General features: G+C 40.6%; 1 protein-coding gene across 2 annotated transcripts in view; it reads left to right on the top strand.

The window, feature by feature from the left end:
• Window positions 1-20618, top strand: part of PLXNB2 (plexin B2) — a 237336-nt gene that overhangs the window by 105751 nt on the left and 110967 nt on the right. Inside the window, exons 1-2 of one of the 2 annotated variants that reach the window (XM_010706211.3) lie at window positions 9518-9536; window positions 17050-17118. In XM_010706211.3, coding sequence (XP_010704513.1) covers window positions 17117-17118 — 2 coding nt within the window. In that variant the 5' untranslated portion in view covers window positions 9518-9536; window positions 17050-17116. Of the gene's footprint in view, window positions 1-9517; window positions 9537-17049; window positions 17119-20618 lie in introns of those variants that run through there. The other variant, XM_010706204.2, reaches the window with a different exon arrangement.

Genomic DNA, 20618 nt, shown 5'->3' with positions numbered 1-20618 from the left:
AAAAAAAGAAATATCAGCAGATTAGGCTTCTGTTTTTTGTGTGTGACCGTATGCTTTGGAGAACTGGACTGCAATTTTTTTCAGAGAGTGACAAGTCACAATGCAGTGCACCATTCCTGTCCTGGATGTCATCATTCTCAGCTACAAGAGTTGCTCTGTTGCAGCATGGCTTCGCTCCCGAGTGCTGGGGCTGTCAGAGAGGCAGCATTGCCTCCCACACACTGACAGTTTTAACCGCTGTATTAGCTTCAGGTTAGCCATACAGCTGATCCAATATGACTATGAGAAGTACAGTGACTTGCAGGCTAGCAGGAATATGGAAAGAATGTCCCCTACGTAAGCTTTCCTGTTGCATGCTCAGAGCCATACAAAGTCAAGCTCTTCCAAATGCTGTCCAGCCAGTGAAGCCACATTCACACTCATTGTATTCAGGAGGCATCTCCGCTGATCTGAATAATATTTTTCTAGTTTCACTGACTGCAGACTGAATTGTCCTTTCAAGTGGGGAGTGGGGTTTTGCGGGTTATCTACTGAGTCTTTAAAGCATGCTTCTGATTGGTGCAGGAATGCAAAGTGACATCTCTTTACCAGGCACAAGCATATGTTTAAATTTGATAGCTGAAAAACTTGCATATCAAGGTTGGTGATTGTAGTTAGCTCTGGGAGAAATAAAGTGTTCTACTGATGTTAAACATTGAAAATTAGCATTAAAGTAGTGAATATCTGGATCATGACATTGCATAGTTTTGAGAAGAATGGCTGTTTGATCTTGCTGAAACATCCTACTTTCAGGGTTTTCTAACTTCTGCATTTTCTGAAAAATGGACAGATTCTACTTTTGATGCAAGGCCAGTTGTGCTCCAGAAGCTTACATCTCTCTCGTCAGAGAGTGCTCAGTTTCTATTACATTTCCAGTCCTTCTAGAACTTAATTAAAATGGGTTCAGTTTATCTGTGAAGCGTCAACACAGAAGAGGTATTGTCGTATCAGGAGTCACTTTGTTCCATTGTTCTTACTGGTTCTAATTGCAGTCTGAGCAGCGAGATCCAGGTGGTGCAATATGGAGAGCAAAGAGGAATGGATGTTTTGAGTGTACTGCTCTAGGCCACTAAGATGATCAGAGGGCTGGAGCACCTCTCCTATGAAGAAAGGCTGAGGGAGTTGGGCTTGTTTAACTTGGAGAAGAGAAGGCTACAGGGAGACCTCATTGTGGCCTTCCAGTACTTGAAGGGAGCATATGAATAGGAGGGGGAACGGCTGTTTACGAGGGTGGAATGGTTTTAAACTGAGACAGGGAGGTTTAGGTTAGATATTAGGGGAAAGTTTTTCACACAGAGGGTGGTGACACTGGAACAGGTTGCCCAAGGAGGTTGTGGATGCCCCATCCCTGGAGGCATTCAAGGCCAGGCTGGATGTGGCTCTGGGCAGCCTGGGCTGGTGGTTGGCGACCCTGCACATAGCAGGGAGTTGAAACTCGATGATCTTTGAGGTCCTTTTCAACCCAGGTCATTCTGTGATTCTATGAATTTTTACAGAGACATAGTATAGTGCAAAAGGTGCCCTGGTTTGAGGGAGATTTTTTTACTTTCATGGAAGATATTTTGTTTTTGAGGAAGTCCATAGCTGATTTTATAGGCGTATGTTGAATACAAATGTTCATCTCCTTCTCACCCTCTTTTTTTTTATTCCACTTTTATTGTGAGCTACGTGATTATTGCAGAAACATCCTCACAACAACCTTTCATAGCAGCTCTGCAAGGGAGAAATCATACAGAATGTTTTGTTATTACCTCTGTGCCATTCAGATAATCAAGTAAGCATTGTTTTTTAGTAACTCGAAGTTAAAAAATGAATCTTGGAAAGTTATTAAAATTACTCATGTTTAAAAGTTAAACAACTTTAAAATGCAAATCAATATGATAATTTTGAGACTAAGGCATAAGTTACTCTGCAGAGAAGCAAAAAAGGAACTTTTCGTATGTATTTGAAGAGTTCAGATGTCACGTTGTGGTTGCAAACCTGTCTTTGTGACACGCTGTTTTAAAAAAAATTAAACATTACGTTGGCTACATGGTAAGAAATGAGCCCGTGTTGACCATGGTCAGGAGTATGGGGACATAGTCATTAGACAAGGGTGGTTTAGTTTTAGCATTATCAGTTAGAAATACTGCAGTTGAGTGGAATATTTTATTACATGAAAACATCTGTAACCAATATATCCCTTGGGAAGCCTACGTGACCTGTGATCTGTTCAGAAAAAAATGTTTCAGTTTTACGAGGCTGTTCAAAAGAAACTCTGCACAGCAGGTCATGGCTAAATGAGCAGAGAAAGGCCTCTCTCCCATCTCATACCTCTTGGAAATTTCTGGGAGCTTCAGGAATGTGTGCTTTCCAGGCTGGACTTTTTGAAACCGTAGCCCTTTGGCACAGAAAAAGAGCTGGAAAACGTGCATGGTCCCATGCCTTGCACTCTATTGGTGCCGTGGTAAGTACAGTTATCCTTGCTATAAGGTATCCTAAAGCTACTGTAGTCACGGGGGGGTTCATATCAAGAGGTATGATGCAGATATCTGGCATATTCTATTAGATCCAACTGTGTCGGTGATACAGGAACAAATAGCACCTGAACTGTATTTCTCTGGCTCTTTTTCACAGCTGCTTTTTTTCTTATTCTCTCCTTCATTGAAATCAGAATATGCTATCCCAACTTACATTTGCAGTTCAGTCGCCACAAGCTCAGACTTTCATAGTGCTTTGGCAGTGAAACAAAGTGCACAGCTGCCGAGGCTGTCAGTCATGTCCTAGGCACTTTTGGAGCTGGGAAGGCGAGTGGATAGACTGCCTGAGCCTGACAGCCCATTAGGTACCCGACCTGCTTAAATGGGTATTGCCTTCTGTAAAATGGGGATTAATGCTTCCAATTGTTCCCACAGTTCAAAGGTGAAAGGAGCAGATATGTGGCCAGTTAGACAGCTTTGCAGTGGGATGCTGTATTATGTAGTAAGGGTGGATTATGAGCAGATTCATAATTTGGTATTTCTGCAGAAAGGAACTACTGAGCAAAGGTGCAGCTTCTTTAGGGAGAGGGATAATAAGCCAGATTCACCAAAGACCTCATTGTGCTATAACGCTCCATAATTAGAGGCAAAAATACTTGTTTCTAGTTACTTTGGTTTCTGCCTACACCCAGCAATCAAAATTGGCCAGGACATGATCTCAGGCTATACAGGCATGTTCCAAAACATAATACATGCAGTGCTTTTTCAGCATAAGCTACAAAATAAATAGGTTTGATGTCAAGAGGAGCGTTGCATTGCCTTCCTGGCATCACTTCCAGTTCACACTTCCTACAGGAAGCTGTGCAGGTACCACTGCCTGAATGCAGTGGAGCAGAGTGCATCTTTCAGTCACAAAAAATTTTTTTTTTTCATTTAAGTAAAGTGAGTTATTGCTGCTTTTTAACAGTCTACCTTGTTTTGTGAATATTTATGTCACCACGTTGACATGTAAAAGCAGAGAAAATCTTTACAAGTACATGAAGCATATCTGCATGCTCACTCTGTCTACAGTAATAACACTGTGTCCAAAAGTCAATTTGATATTCTGTATAAGAGATATTTAAAATGTGTGCTAATGCGCTGGTGGTAGTGCGTGTTGGTGGGAGACAAAGAATTGAAAAGTGAAAAAGACTGTTTAGACCCAGCAAGCAAGGATGCTATATGGAAGGCAGGTTATTTCCAGCAAGGAAAATCCTAAACTTACGGTACTTACTATGAAGTATTTCCCACTCTGTGAAGTGAATTTCTGTGAAATGACATTACTCCCATTCTGTAAGGTGTGATATGACTGTGAAGAAGCAGAGAGTAAAGCCATCTGCCTCTCAGGATTTACCTCTTTTTTAAGAATCACAAAACAGTTGAGGTTGGAAAGAACCTCTGGAGGTCTTCTAATTCTGCAGGGCACCCCTGCTCAAGCACAGCCACTGAGTGCAACTAGCCAACAACCACCTCCAGATGGCTTTTGCTCACACTGTGGGCTGGAGCTCTGATTCTTCAGGAGTGTCCAGCCTGTGCCCTGTGGTGTGGAGCAGATAGCCCACTTAGGCAGCAGCAAACAAACTGCCTCTGTAAGGCCCATAACTACTTTGGTATGAGCTGAGAGGCAGGGCTGTTATCCATAAAACAAAACTAGGTGACTGGTAGTCTTCTGGGAACCTAGGTAGGATATTTGTGTTTTCAAGGTAATAAGTATTTTAAAGTCAAGTTAGACAGGAATGAGGAGATGTCCAAATTTGCATCAGTCTGGAATGGGTTGCTGGACTTATCACTGTGATATGCAGACCCACAGTAGCCTGCAGAAGCAAAGATGAGTTTCATGGCTACATGTTATGTGTGTACAAGACAGACCCAGGAAAGAAAGGCTCTGTGCAGAACAGTTGGCTAAGCCTTGTTTGCATCATTTTTCATGAAGTCACATCATTTATCATCTCTGACTGGAAAAGGTTTCAGTCCTACAGCCAGTGCACAGACAATGTCTAGAAATGGGACAACTTGTTTTGTCTAGCTTTCTGAGTCCACTGGTGTCGGGAAGTAGAAAGTTCAAGTCTAACATTACTGGCTGCACATCCTGTTTTAGCCAGCTAGGACACAGAGAAGGCTGTGGGGAAAAACATGGAGGGACAGGGCAGAGAAAGAGAAAAAGGAAGGAGAAGGTGTCTTGTGTGTTGAGAGGAAGCAGGTCACCCTTCCGTTTGGAGCGGAAATCTGATGCGAAGTCAGTGTTTTCACAGTGTAAAAATAGCTACCCTGTTGCCTCAAGCAAAGGAGTTGGTAACAGCATGTGAGAAACTCTTTGATAAAAAAACACCTACCTCATTTCTTAACTTTTGTACTGTAATTCAAGGTTAAAAGGTGATGAATATTCTCCTGATACTGCTACTTTTTAAATCTCCGAGCCCTTTTGAGAATGGAAAAGAAATAGAAGTCCCACTTTTCCTTTGAAATGATGCAAAGATTTAGCCGGAGAGAAATGGTTAAGTAGAATGAAAGCAGGGCAGTATCAGACTGGTGACATGACACGTCTTGCTTGTGTTTTACCCAAGTGATTCTCACTCATTCCAACCCAAGTATCTGAGTTAAGAAATGCAGTAAATTAGATCAGTTTTTAATTGTACAGCAGTTAATGATTTACACTGTTCTTAAGATGACGTTGACATCATCTTATTTCATTACATTGCCATTTAACAAGAGGTGAGTATTCCTGGTAATCCCCAGGAAATCTGTGTGTTGTTTACCAAAGCACATTGTTTTGGAGAATAAGCATACTTTGCCAAGGGACCTATGGGATGTCAGACTTGAAAAATGCTCTTAATGTCAGAGAGGAAGAAGCATGTGTGTATTTGGAAAAATGCACGCCTCCATCATAAGCACATAGAGGCACTTGGCCAACCAGTGATGTTTTGCTTCCAGGAATGGGAGGCCAGTAGGGCCAGCTGCTTTTCTGCATGTTGCTCATGGGTCCAAAGACAGTGGTTTCTGAGAAGGACCTGACTTCTTGTTTCTGACGACACGTCTTGCCCTTACTTCTGGCTATCGAGTGTAAAATGCAGCTCTGCTTTTTCTTTTTTTTTCTTTCTTTCTTTCTTCTTTTTTCTTTTTTTCCCTCCCTCTGTTGCTGTTTCATCCAAATTGACAAAACTGTGGATTTAAATTTATTCCAAACCTAATTTTGTCAGATTTTTTCCCCTTGTAAGCTACTTTCAACTTCGTAATTATAAATCTATAAGGATCTACTTGTTCTCTGCAATCCACTTATATTAATGACTTTTCTGTTATTTGGCACATGAGGTGAACAAATGACAAGCTGTATTAATTATTCGCTAACCAATGAATTTCTTTCACTGTAATACAGTTTAGGGTTTGCATAAACTAATAGATTTTAATCTTAACATTCAAAGTGGTTTTAGTTCATAAATTAAATGTAGTTGTTTGGGGAAGTTCTCTACCCTTGTTCTGGGCAGCTGGTTCTTGAAAACAAAGTCTGGGAATTATTTAACTTCAAAAGCAGGGAGTTATTTTTCTGTAGTTGGTATCAAGTGAAATTAATAAATGAAAGGTGAAGGATTTTCTTTGGATGAAAGGTTAAATTAAGTCCAAATCCAATTGTGCTCTAATCTAAAATTAAACGTGAACAAAAAACATGAAGTAGAGGCGGGGAGTTCCCCAAGCCTTTCACACCTCACTGTGATTCAGGAAGAAGGAGAGAGATGCCAGTGCCAAAGCAATCACATCTTTTATCTCAAGAGTTATTTTCAGTGGGGCACATTGGGCTTGTTTTCCATCCTCTCCCTTTGGATAGGAATTGGGAGAATATGTTGGATATGGTTGTAATAAAGACTTCAGTCTTTATTACCAGGTGGCTACTGACCTTTTGAGCAGACTACCGCTTTGAGTCACAGCAGAAAAAATTAAGGTTTGTCAGTTCAAATAAGAAGCTGATTTACCACAGATTGTCAGAAATCTCCCTACTTCCTTTGCTTCAACTAGTGTTGAAAACTTTAATCACTGTGTGTGGTTGTCAAGTAGTTTTACAGTGGACGGGAAAGTTTTTAACATCAACATTATGAACAAGCACAGTGGGGCTGTCAGGCTTATGGTGGCTGAGAGGTGATGCCAAGACTTTCTCTGCAACCCAGGGAGTGGTACCTGAGATGGACACAGTGTGAGAGCAAGTACTTCTAAACACCAGAGCAATGTTGACCTCCAAAGCCATCCAAGCACTGGCTTGGACATGTCACTGGTAGCAAAGGTGGAGCCAACATTCAGCCTCTGGCCCAAGGAGGGGTCCAAGGAGCCCAACTCTTGGCTCTACAGAGCAGAGATCGGTGCTGCCCCTCCACTCCCATCACGTACAGTTGGCTCTTTGGGTTACTAGGGCACACTGCTGGCTCATGTTCCTCCCCAAGTGTGTCTGCACATGGAGGAAGCGCACACGAAAAAGGAAAGGAGCTCCTGGTATGTTGTAGTGACAACGGTGGCCGTGGCAAGGAGGGAGCTGCCTGGTGAGAGCTTCCAGACAGCCCCACAAGGGGTTTCAGGGAAGTTCTCAGCACTTCGTGGAGCCAGTTTCAACAGCTTTAATTACATCTGTGGTTTGGATCCCTTTGGTTGGCCATTAAAATTCATTTCACAAAGAGTTGTATTGAAAGGAGTGAGGAATATTTGTGGCCACTGTGGATTTCCTCCAGGCCTACAGGAAGAGTAAATTAGTTACTGAAAATTTGACAGTTTATCCCACGTGCTTAACTCTTTCCAATCTGGAAGCTGCTTTTTCATAGATAAGTGACTTTAAAAGGAAACAATATAACATGTCTGACTTTTCTTTTTCCCCTTCTCTTTACGGTAGAGCTGTAATTGCAAAAACAGCAAGGAATGATTTGTTTGAACAGGAAGTGTGGGAACTTCCTTTATAAATACTGTCTTTCCCTTCATGTGGAACCAAACGTGTTTTCCTCAGTTTGTCAAAAAAAGTGCTTGGACTCAACAAGCAACACTTCTTCCTGTAGTTTGTGCCTTTTCTTCTAAGCCTGGAAGAAAGAAGTAGAAAAGGAGCAGATTATTAGCCTGGAAATGACTGCAATTGGTGAGTTGAGCCATCACATCAGCTGGCTGCTTGCTGCTTGCATTCCCTGTGTGCTGGCAGCTGACCTGCATTGGCACTCTGCAAGCCCGTTTGTTCTTCAGAGTCATTGGTTGTGCACAGGAGCATTGGGAAAGTTAAGGTCCTGAGGGGGGAGGTTATGGGAGGGGGTTGAAATCAGGGTTTGCAGTGTGTGCTTATGGAGCCTGCTGTGACTTGCTCCGTGAGATATGGCAGTATCAGTCTGAGCTCAGCTCATATCTCAGTTTGGAATGGTTCCTTTTAGAAAAAAATAAGAATGTATCTTTCATAGAGAAGTCAAAACAACAAGCTTACACTCTTCCTGCAGTCCAGAAATCCCTTTGAGCTATTTGCAGAGGAACAAGCTGCAGCTCTGCAGGCTGGATGTCCCAGGGGGGGCCTTGGATCTGCCCTGGCACAGCACCTTGGGGACAGGAGCGGGGAAGGCTTCCTCAAAGCCAGATAGGTTAAGCTTACAGAGTAAGTAGCAAGTTGTAGCCAGGCAGGCAAAACTCTACTGAACTCCTTATTTTCATGTTTATTTTCTTTAAGATCAGAACAGCAACAGAGTACATGTGCTTCTTGCGGATGCAGGAGGACAGCTGGCCTGGCTTGCTGACTTAAATAGGTGCATATGATGGGAATCAAGGCAGGGGGTCTGGTTCCCAGCTCTGACGGCCTCTGGATCAGGAAGAGAGCTCACAGAGGAAGCAGGGGGGCTCAGAAGTAGCTGGCTGATTCCCTGAGAGGCTCTGAAGATGGAGAAGAGCCCTTGTGCTTGATTTGAAGGAGGGCAGTGTTCTTGTAATGCTGATAATTAGGCAGTGTTGCTTTGTTCCTTCATTTTGATGGACAAATGAGACATCCCTGGTATTTAAACCTGGATTGCTCTCATGCTTGCTGATCTGGCTGGCAAGAGGCTAGTGTTGTATTAATGAGCAGGTTCTGTGTTTTACACATTCCTCACATTTCTCCCTTCTTTCTTAATGGGAAAGGTGAGATTTTCATTAAGTTTCAAAGCAGGTTTTGTGACAATTTCTTTTTTTGTGCTTTTGAAAGCAAACAAAAGATATAAAATGTGCAATGCGGCATGCTATCCCAAGAGAAATCAAGTCAAGAAGACACCTAAAAATTCAATCAGACCTTTTGTTGGGGCTCTGGCAAAGGCCTGCCTGGCTCACCACGCCAGCCAAAGCCCTGCAGTAACATTTTTTTCTTCTTTTTACCTACCTTTTTCACTTCACATTTTTTCCTCTCCCTCTTTTGTGCTCTCAGTGTCATGTCTGTTTATTTTCCAATAAGGCAGGCTGTGTTTCATAATTTAGGGAGTAAATAGTCAAATTCTTGTGCAAGTCCTTCCACTGACTATGTGATTAAGGGACTACAGGACTGGGGCAGAACATGTCAGTTGCACAAAGGCAGAAGTTCTACTAGTGAAGCCAATTTAAAAACAGTCTTAATTACCTTAGTGGTTTGGATCCCTTTGGTTGACTATTAAAATGCGTATTTCTAAAGCGAGGTGTGTACCAATGGCATTGTATAAGTAATAAAGAATTTCAAGAGCTTTACATAAAAGACTTTATAGAGGTAATATATTATTTCCATTTGAAAGAAATGGAGGGCATTTTAAAATTAGTTTTACTCCCACCGTGTGTTTAAAAAATCTTCTTTTTCCTTTTGTTTAACCTTCTCTACAAGTCTGGGCTTGTTTGAGGCTCCCAGGATCCAATTTCATGTGGTATCCTATTTCAAATCCAGGCCAGAGCAGATCGATAGAAAATCAGTGCTCTGAGAACTAAAACTGCCTGTGGAATGCCTCTGCTCCACGAAGATGAAGGGTGGATGTAATACCACAGACACTGATTTTCTTTTCTGAGGTGGGAGGCTCTGACGCAGCGTCCGTGAATGTCTCACAATTTACCTTGATTGAACAGTAATGATCATTGGGCAATTTGGGTGATTTTTTGTGTTCTGCAGTTTGCAGTTAACAGCTGTGTTTTGTGAAGGGGAGGCTGGGGGAAGATTGTTGCTGGGGTTGTGCTAAGACAGAGCAGCAGCTGTAGAATGTTTTATGGCAAGAGCAGCGCTACCTGTAAGTCTGCACACAGTTTGAATACCACAAAATTCTTGTCAGTGAAATACTGGTATTTTGAAATGATCGAGCTATTTCAGTACTTCAACAACTTAGGTGAATGCGAGCTAGTCCATTAACTGCTCTGCGTTTTTAATGTTCTTTACAATCAGCTCAAAAATAGATGGCAATCTGCTTCATTTTTCATTATACCTCCCTCTGCTTCCTCTTTTCCCTGTCCAAAGAGGAAAAAAATAGGACTATCAGAGAATTGAGAACAGAAGAGAACAACAGTTTTTAGGTCTTTGAGGGAATAGAAAAGTGAAGGGAAAACTAAACTTGTAAGCTTTGGGAAATTTTCAGTGTGTAGCCATGCCGGCATTGTGTTGAATTCCTGGAAAACTAACAGTAAACTTTGCTCTGCTGGGAGGTAGTGGCTGTCTGCTCTGGGTGACGTTAGTGACCTGGGGAGCACCTCGTGTTGATGGGGGAGCCTCAGTGCGAGAGGGAAGGCTGCACGCACAGGCCCTGAGCTGGCAGCCTGCCCAGCGCACTGAGCCTTGGCCCTGAGGGCTGTCAGAGCAATTCTGTGTCCTCACATTTTGAAAGCAGTGATGTCCAAATTCAGCCACAAAAGTAACAGAAAGCACAAGGAGGGTTTGAACTTACTTACTGTGCCCCTTGGACAATAATGGCTCGTCTGTCTGGGACCAGGAGCGTAGTGTCCTCTTCAAGGGCAGGTGCACAGAAATGTGTTTCAGCCGAGCAAGGCTATAGTTAAATTTCAGTGGGTGACAGGGGAAGTGCAAGAGTATGTGGGTCGCATCTGTAGCCTTTTTCTGTGTGAAACGATATGAACTTATTAAAGCTTATGTGCGCACACACACATACATGAAATAATCTGGACAGGAATTCTGGCCTTACGGGAACTTTCACTTGCTTCAGTGACCATAGGATTTCACCTTTGGTTTTCAGATTAGTGCACGTTTTGTAAACTATGTAGTGATTAACCTTCAACTAGAATATGAAGCCCATGGCATTTGTTTACTTAAGAGTTACAGATTTGATTCCTGTTCTCAGGCAGACTGTATTGCTTGGTATGTGTTATAAATGAAAAATCTGTCTCAGGAATTTTCAGATAAGTCCATTCTGGTCTCCTGACAGACATGGAGAAAGCAGATCACTCAAAGAAAAGGCAAAGGAGAAAACATTTGGAAGTCTGTGTGTGGTTATCTTAAGAACTGAAAAGGCCCTGTGAAGCATCTGAAGAGAGGATCATTGCTGTCTCTGCCTGTTTGTGCAGAGTGTATCAGAGAAAAAGCATTGATTATTTTTTTCATGAGCTTCTAATTATTTTTTTTTAAGCCAGAGGTCACAAAATTAACAAGTCATTATTTCGTTACATAAAGAGGATATTCACTTTAACAAATTAGATTCCTAACATGAGCACTTGGGATGCTTCTCTAGCCATTAATAAGAGAAAAAAGCCCACTTTAAGCTGCCTTCTGGAAGAGCCTGCCTTTTTCCTTTGGGTGTATTGAGGGTAGAGAAACTAACAGGTTTGATTAGATGCCGACACAGGACAGTGTAAACATCCTGTTCTGGGATATGAAGTTGCTTCTCATGGTATTCATTTTGCAATACCAAATGGCATTGAAAAGTCAAGGACATAGACTGTGCTGTTTATGATTTTGTATCACGTTTACTTCACAGTACACAAGCTGGAGAGTTTAAAAAACAGCAAGAAGAAAAAAATCAACCTAAAAGCATGAATATTGCTAATCTGTATTGATCTTCCTAGCAAGTATGTTCTCTGGCTTTGCACACAATGTTGAGCTTGTCACGTAGACAAGTCAGGGTCAGCGTAGGTATGTTTAAACTAAACACAGCTTGGAGTTCAGATTTGCTAAGTTTCATTTTCATGATGAAAAAAATATATAGCCATTACTGTGTTAAAATCTGCCGTTACTGTGTTAAAAATCTACCTTTCCTGTTACCCTCAGGTAAATCATACAGTTTGTATAGTTGACGTTACTCTTGAACATGCTTTTTATGGTATCAGTTTGGGACAAGGGGTTTCTTTGCAACTAAAAAAAAGCAGTAGTGAATCACATGGGCCATCCCAAATATGTGCCTTTTTTTTTCTTTTTTTTTCTTTTTTTTTGCATGACATCTCTCTACCAGGCATCTTGTTTATGTCTCACAGCTGAGGATATTTCTAAAATAGCTTTTTAGGCTTAAAAGTTATTCCTACTATTTGTGGTATCCTTATTCTTGTTATGTTACCAAGCTAAATATGCTGTTGGAAGATGAAGAAGTTGAGATTTAAGAATTTCTTAAATAGCTTTTGAGAAACTGGAATTGCTTCTGCATTGCTGTGCATTGGATGAAACCCTTATCCAAGAGACCTGGCCACTTGATGAGTATCAGGTTCTGCTGGATCACTATTAGGTGCTGACTCCACACTGGTTAGAGTGATTCTTGCCCACTGTGAGTGATAAGGCAGGGTATAATTTTGCCCAGTATCAGTTGTTAGGTTTTGATAAATAACAATCTGAAGGCGCTGGAATGTGTATACCTCATCTCTCCTTCATTGGTAATTGCTTCTGTTCTTGACCCTAATATGTGAGTTACTGGAGATCAAGCAGTTCACGGCATAATGTTTTTGCTATTTGATCTTTGCAATGAAATACTGTTCAAGGAACAGGTAGGCTTTCTAGTCTGGTCAGAAAGGACAACAGAGAAAGTGGCTAGTGCATTTAATTCTGTAGTCAAAAAGTCTCTGTGGAAAAGTCTATAAAGTGATGAGGTATGTAGTCTCCTTATACTGAAATGAAGGATATTCAGAAAGGCTGAAGAAGCACAAATTCTTGGTTTTCAGTATTGAGTTATGCTGGTCTTTTTTCTTGTATTATGTCTGTAAAACTCAGATTTTGATCTGAGACTTTTAACTTAAATGTTAAGAACATAAAACTCCAGCATGTGTGCTTTTTTCTTTTTTCTTTTTTCTTTTTTTTTGCCCTGCAAACTACAGGAAGAGAAAAATGAAAGGGCTGAGTGAAAGTGGTGGTTCTTTTGAGGTACATCCAGCAATATTAAACACTTCCATCATCATGTTAATATTATGTGAATTTTTGCAGAGGAGATCAGGGCTTTTTCATAGCACATAAATTTGTGGACAAAAGTATGTGAGACTGACTGAAAACCAAAGCAAAAGAATTTAAACTGTATTATGTGTAAGCATACTGAAGGCAGAGCTATGTGGAGCAGCTTCAAGAAAATGATGATACTGAACCTTAGGTAGCCAAATGGAGGAGATATAGAAAGGAAGTCAGTGATAACTTTGGAGATTCTACTCTGTAAGTGAAGCCAGTGTCTCTGAGGTCAAAGAGGTGTAGAAAGCAGGAAGAGAATGACCAGAAACAACGTAAAGTAGGGAGCTGAAGGTAAGGAGAGATGCAGAATTAGCTGAGCATTGTAGTATAGTAGTATGTTAGTTAATTAGTGATGTAAATACTATAATGTTTGGGGTCTTAAGCTGACATTTAATAACAGCCTAAAGTTTTTAATAGTAAATTCTACATCCTGTTTCCATATGGATGTGATCTCAGTGTTGTGACAAAATGAAATGTGAAAATCCATTTTCAAAATTAAGCTCAAAACAGAAACACTGAAAGTGTTATTCTATATGCTCAGGACTATCGAGTGCACCATGCTTGTTAGCTAAACAGCCAAATAAATGTCCCGTGGGTGTATAAATGCCTATATGAAAAGCATTTACTCAATATGTTACATATAACTGAAGCTCAAGGGAGCAAGGCCTGTGTCTGGGAACCGGATAGCACAACTTTCTGTCCCTGACCCCTTTGTGCCCTTTCTAACAAACCAACAAAAACCTCCCTCAAAGAAATTTGGATTATTTTTTTTTCTTTTTTCTTTTTTCTTTTTTTTTCCCCAAAGCTCTAGAAGCAAACAAGCAAAAATAGCACTTAAAATGTTTTTACTTAGCACTGGGTGCTCAATCAGATGAGTGCTGTGTTTGTTCCTTTCAGTGTTCAGAAAGCCACTGTCCTTCCAGGAGATGCTGCATTGGGGCTGCACGCAAAATGTAAATGCAGCTGTTCAACCTCAGCTAACCATGTTTTTGAAGTGACAGTACCTATGACATTCAATCTGGATAGAGAGGCACAGCTGCAAGATAAGGTATGGGGTGCTTGCAGGATAGGGAGTTTGTATGCAGCTGTGCTGCGTTATTTACATGTCCTGACAGTCTTAGCTAGGTTACATGTCTGTGGTGTTCTTTGTCCTAGAGGAGTCTTCTGATTTGAAAGTCAGAAATTGTTTTATGTGAGAAAGGTAGGAGCAGTTAAATGCATTCAGATTGGGATGGGACAGGATAAGAGCTAAATGTGGTCGAATTGCACTCATCTCTACTGTCCTCTGAGGGTTATGGAGGAAGAGGATGCTCCAAAGAGCAGTTCAAAGACTGATTCCTTCTTTGGAAGATGATCCATAGCAAAACCTTCTCTCCTGAACCAGTGCAGAGAGAAGGGACAACATGACCCCCTGAGATCCTTTGCATCCTCTGCTGTTCTGTCAAGATCAACCTTGTTAGACCAAAGTTAACTTGTGTGAGCATCTCCTCATCCCACACTTGCTCTGTTTGTGCTCCTGGTTGCTGTCAGCTTTAAAGAAAACCTCACTATGTTTTCTAGGTACTTTTGACTTTCAGTTAGCCTGCAAGAATTTCCAGCTTAAAGATTTCTGATAGGAATGTATATTTTAATTCCGGTAGTTCAAGCACTCACTTTGGGCTGGCCAGCTGGCCAACTCATGCCATGGAAGATGTATTCCTTGCAGTGCTCTATGTAAAATACTGAAAAAGAGCTGTTGTGCTACAAGCAGAAGTTAAAAGGAAAAAACTAAACAAAACCAGAAAGCTTTGTGGCAGATGGTACCACTGACGTCCATCCAAACCTAGCCAAAGCAGCATGCCGGCTAAGAGCAGAGCAACCTGGAAAATCTGATGACTCAGTTTGAATAAGTAGGGAGACAGTGAGTAAGATTTCTGGCTTGTGTCCCAGGCCTATTATGAAAAAGGATCTGTATATTATAGCGTAGAAAATTGAGTACAGTTGGGTGGCATCATTCTCTGGCACAGCTAGTTACCAACCATAGACTAAAATGTTAAGTGTACACATGTGAGAACTGACGCATACACAGTCTGATTGCTCTCTTTCAGTTCCTCAGTTGTGGTTGAGCCTGTTTTCCCAATAAATAAAGTTTAGCAGGATGTGTACTTTTGTTACTGGGAGTATAACTGGCTGGACACGACTGTGAAAGCTCAGGATCTGATTCCTTTTCCAAGCTTAGCCAAATTTCAATTTACAGGCACTTCTGTTGTTGCAACTGCAAAGCTGAGGTGTGAGCCAACTGTTCTAGAAATGCCTACATCACTGTTTAGTAATGCTTGCAAAAAACTTCTAAAGGAGAGAGATACAAAGAGATGTACAAAGAGAACTTCCCAGCTGGATGAAATCTTGTTTCCTTGTTGACTTACCTCCACCTCCTTCCTTCCTGATGGTTGTTGAAAAGGTCATTTTCTTTCATACCCCTTGCTCTTCCTTTTACTTCTGTATTTTCTTTCCATTTCTGTGCATATGTTGCACCAGATTATTTCCATTGTTAGTAAGACATAGAAAGCAATCTGTGTTTCCCTTTGTCCTAAATCCAAGACTCTTGCCTGTCTCATGGGTTGGCCACTTTACTTAAGCCTCCCTTCCCGTGCTGTCTCTCAGATCCACTCCAAACCTTCTCTTTACATTTAGGTGCTGTCATCCAGGTGATGTCCAAATACCTCACCCTGCTCTTCTCCCATGTTTCTCTCATCCCTTCTTTATGAAAAAAGAGAAATCCTGACCTGAACTTTTCTTCTCTTCATCCTGATATTGTTTACTTCTCCATCTTCACTTCATGCTTCTGGTCAAAGATCCTTTCACCTTCTCTCTACATCTATCTGACCACTATCCTTGTTTCACTTTGCTCTGTTTTACATACCTGCTCTGTTTTACATACCTGCCTCTCTTCCTAGTACAGTCACTCAGCTGTCTTGGGTGGAAAACACTTCTAATGGAACATGCAAATATTGAAGCTAACAGCACTCGCCTTGGCTTTACATCTCACAGTTTTGCTGAGTATCTTTGTGAGCATGCAGGTTCCTCAGACTGCTTTTCAATGGGACCTTGGCTGCTTCCAAGCAATTTGTATTGTCAGGAGGAGATGAATGTATGGAGTCCTAAAGAATGTGTTACCACAGCAACTAGATATGGGGAATGCAAACAAGAAATTAAGTCCCATTGAATATTAATGAAATAAGCACATTTCAGTACTGGGCAGCCTCAGGGCACGTGGAAAGGAAAATAAAAGTCCTGCTGAGGTTTATTTCCTACCTCCCCAGGGAGCCAGTGTCAGGCAAGTCTCAAAGTTAGCTTCAGCTGGCGCTGAGATGAGATGGCTTGGAGATGAAGGTGGTGGATTTTGCTGAATGTTGGGGTCTTTGCTTCATGCTCGACTTCCATTTGATGATCTTTTAGTGCCTGTGTTGGCATTTCATGTGAACTGCTTGAATGGACATCATATTCTTTTTACAAAAATGTAGTGATAAATATCCGTATCTAAAAACCAGGTTGGGGCACTCAGCACTCACTACAGGGATTGATGTGGGTAATCTTTAAGGACAATTGTCATCTTCATATTCAAGTTGAACAGTCCAGATTAATAATATTTTTTAATCACTTTTTGCCATATGCAGTAATGTTAAATAGTATCAGATGGTATTTTATCCTTCCCTAGAGGGACAAGCACTGTTTCTCTTCCATTCTTAAATGTTTGATCGTAGGAGGTGCTGAGTGCTGCCATTGATAAGAGCATGTTCAAGTTCTCACTAGAAGAGTGCCAAGTCATACAATATCCCATCTGTAATGCCAGGCATTCTTTCTGGTGATATATCAGCTGAGCTCTCAGTTCTGTTGTAATTAGTTGTACATTTCTGAGCAACTGTCCATCTGATTTATAATCTCAGTAGCTACTGAAATGAAGAACATTACCCCATTTAGCCTCAGGATTGAAAGTTATGGTGTGCTAAAACTGTGTTTTAAATGCAATAAAATTGACTATATATAAACAAATTATAAGTTTATGGGACACTATAGATGATCTTAAAATCAATATTTCAAAGTTCATAAATTTAAGATGATTGAACATCGCTTAATGAATATGGATATTGTTTTAATCACTGTCTTATTTTTATTTTTATTTAGTAAGAAGATTAAACACTGTCCTGGAAAATAACTTGTCTGTAGTGAAGACGACATAGTAGAAAAGTGAATGTAAGTATTTCACAGCATGCGGGTGGCAATTATTTATGTTTGCAAGACATTGATATTGATGCTTTTGTTATTGACAAACTGATTTACTAAAATACCACTTAACGTAATACTTTCCCTATTATGAGAATGCTGGATCTGAACATTCTACATGTCTGCATGATGTATAAAGTATCTTTGTGTTTTTAAATGCGGGTCTGTAGGCAAGGTGTACCTAAATGCTATTAACTGGGCCATGTCCAAAGGTATTTGCATGCTTATGAACTGCTTGAAGGAGAAATGCCAACATTAGTTGTCACTAAATGCCCATAGAAGAAAAAAAAAAAACAACAAACACAACCTCAAAGTAATCCTTAAGTTCTGTAACACAAACACATTTTCCATTTCCAGAAGAAATTTGTCTAACTTGGGATAATGCATCCACTATACAGTATTTTTCTGTGTACTTGCCCCAAATATATGAGCTGATAGTAGAAGATTTCACTGTGCATTGGCAATTCAATTTGGGATGAAATGCAGCGCTGCAAGTTCCAGGCTAAGTACATCATTGCTCACTTGAGGTCACTTTTTCAAACCTGGAGTCAATAGTTCTCTAACAATAAGAGCTTTGGTTCATTTTCTAGACCCTTTTGAAACTGTTACTTTGCTCTCGAATAACCCATTATTTTCCTTAAAGCCATTGCTTTCCCTAACTGTATTTTATAATAACCTGAGCTCTGTAATTGTGTGTGGGCATATGTACGTATGTATTTGTGTGTGAAGCAAAGACCCGTCTCTGGAAGTCATACCCCAGGAGGTTTCGAGTGTCTCTTGTGTGCAGAGCAGGGAGAGTCATAAACTTCTAGCTGCCACAGATTTGTTCCAGTACTTTTTTTGTATTACATTTTTCCCACGATCTCACCTTCCATTTCCCAGAGCTTGCCTGATGAGTTTGGGAGCAGTCAACTAAGTCTTTCCAAATGCTGGATAAAGTACAGAATTCATGACTTCGATGTCAAGCGGGATGATGATCTTCTCTTAAATGTCTAACATGCTGGAACAGTTTTAATTCTAGGCTTTGGGTTTTTGTAAACTTGTCTGCTAAAGTTACTGACTGACTAATAGCATCAAAACAGTGAGGTGCTACAGGAACATAGCAAAATGCTATCTGTTCCATAGAGTTGTCTGCTGATTCTGAGTTGTCTGAAATAGAGATCCCACAATTTGACAACACTGTACCTAAGGTAGGGATTTGCAGACTAGACTGTGCATTGGCTCTCTACATCCCTAGTATCTGGCCCAGCTTGAAATGAGTATATGCCTATTAGATATAAAATTAAGTCTTTAAAACCTCCCGGTAGGAATTGAAGAAATCAAAATAAACAAATAACTAATTTTAGCTTTAGGATCTCTGGAGTGCTCTAGCCCATGGAATGTCTTGATCACGTGTGTATGATGAGTTTGTCTTTGTACAAGTTTCCCTATAGTTTCTTTCACATTATAGTTACCAACTCAGTTTTTAACTGTTTCACCTGGGAAACATGGGAAAATGTTATCATCAGTTCCCTCAGAATTATATAACAAGCAAGATAGTAAGGCTGTCTTATTTGTGCTTTTTTTTAAATGCTTATTTAGCAACCATTTGAGTATAAGTTGAATTCTAAACATAGTATTGTTTCATATGTGTGCATATATATGAAAACAAGTAAAATATGTGAACTAAAGTTGTGTTTCAGATCATTCAGTAGTAATAGACAATGTAGATGACGTGATTACTGCCTGGTCATGAAACTGGCAGAAGAATAAACCCATCCATGCAGAGAGTTTAATACCTTGTCCTTGATGTAAAAACAGATATGATCTCCAGTAGATCTTATTTTTCTGGCATTTTAATTTTGTAGAAGTGTAGATTGAGTTCCTAATTGAGGAACTTCTATCTGATCTGACTTTTGCAGTTATCAGACATGAAAATTAGAGTTTTATCCTTCTGAACTCCAGTAACTTTCAAATGTCAATTGGTTATTGAAAATGAAATCTTAAACTTGGATTTGAAGTACATTTTGCAGAAGAGCTGGCAAGATTTGGGCTTTGATTACCTATAGAGCCAAAAAGGGGAATAAACTTTCAGAAACAGTCTCTTCTCCATTTTTTTCCAAAAAACTTCCTGACTGATCTTTCACAGAGTTGAAAGCCAAAGCTGAGATACTGGAGGAATCTGGAAAATGTTGTTTTGCTTTATTTCTTCACCTGGTAAAGAGGAAAGACAAGATCAGGAGTGATGTTGTTATTGTTGTTGTTTTAAGTAGTAAGGAAGGCTGGGAAAAATGTATAATGGACTGGAGGGGATGATTATCTGATCACATTATGCTGGTAATAACCTTGAAGCAGTGAATGAAAGCAGGAGGAAGTGGAGGTGCACTTTAGGGAACTGGGAACAGGCACTGTCAAGTAGAGCACAGATAGGATGGTGCACAGAGTGGGGGTAGAAGAACACCCAGCCCTCATCAGATACCAAAATTAGCTTCTTGCTGCGTGTCTTGTCATCTGAGATTCCTGGAATAAGTCTTTAACATAACACTGAGAGAGTTTTGTTCTCCATTCTCAATGGTAGTTACTATGCAAAATGTGTGCACCAGCACCAAAAATAGCCTGGTTCCAACACACTTCTGAAGGGTGAAGACCATGTCATGTCATGTAATCACACGAAGCTCTGCTTCCTGGCAGGCAGGTTCTTTCTGGGAAGTCTACAGAGATGCTTTTAGCCTTATTTGTTTATAAAATAGTTGCTTAAAAAGAATGACCATCCTCCAAATGTCCACTTTCATCCAGGATCCAGCTGGGGATTGTAAAACTAATTGTTGTTCAATAAGAACTTGGCTACTCTATCATGAAAACTAATTCTAGGCAGCCTTTGGGTAGCATGGTAAATAAGGCATAGAGCCACGCAGGATAATGAGGAGAAAAATAAATATTGAAGAGTCGCTAGTTCATTAAGTAATGTCTGTACTGTGCATGAAATAAGGCAGGGGAACTGTGCAAAAAGCCTCTCACCATAGGGACTATCATAAAGGGTTCACATAAGGAACTTTACTTCTAGTATTTTCCTGCTTTTAGAATTTAGCTTTGTTACCAGTACACTCCCAAGTTCTTTAACATAGCAAAATTTGAGTGACCTCAATCATGCTGAGCCCCCAGAATCACCTAGAAGACCCCCTTTTAGACAGAAACTACTGAAGCACTGGGTAACAATTTTTTGTTTGACATCTCCTGTGTCTGGTGGGCACCAGATGGGAATGAGATGTGCAGATTGCAACGTGCTCTCACAGAAGTTTTGCTAGTGTCACCCTAAAACCCAAGTCTCTAAACAGAGTTTGAGGGAAGTACACAGGATTTACACCTATCTACGTGCTTTTGCCTTCCGTCATCTATCCCAGGACGTGTTGTCTGTGTTTTTTCTCTATGGCAATACTGTCTTTGTGTTGCCTGGCTGACAGTAAAGAAATTACCAAGGATGAAGAGGAGAG

Source organism: Meleagris gallopavo, chromosome 1, assembly GCF_000146605.3.
Source record: "Meleagris gallopavo isolate NT-WF06-2002-E0010 breed Aviagen turkey brand Nicholas breeding stock chromosome 1, Turkey_5.1, whole genome shotgun sequence".
Classification (NCBI taxonomy): Eukaryota; Metazoa; Chordata; class Aves; order Galliformes; family Phasianidae; genus Meleagris; species Meleagris gallopavo.
This window is presented reverse-complemented; position numbering and strand designations above follow the sequence as displayed.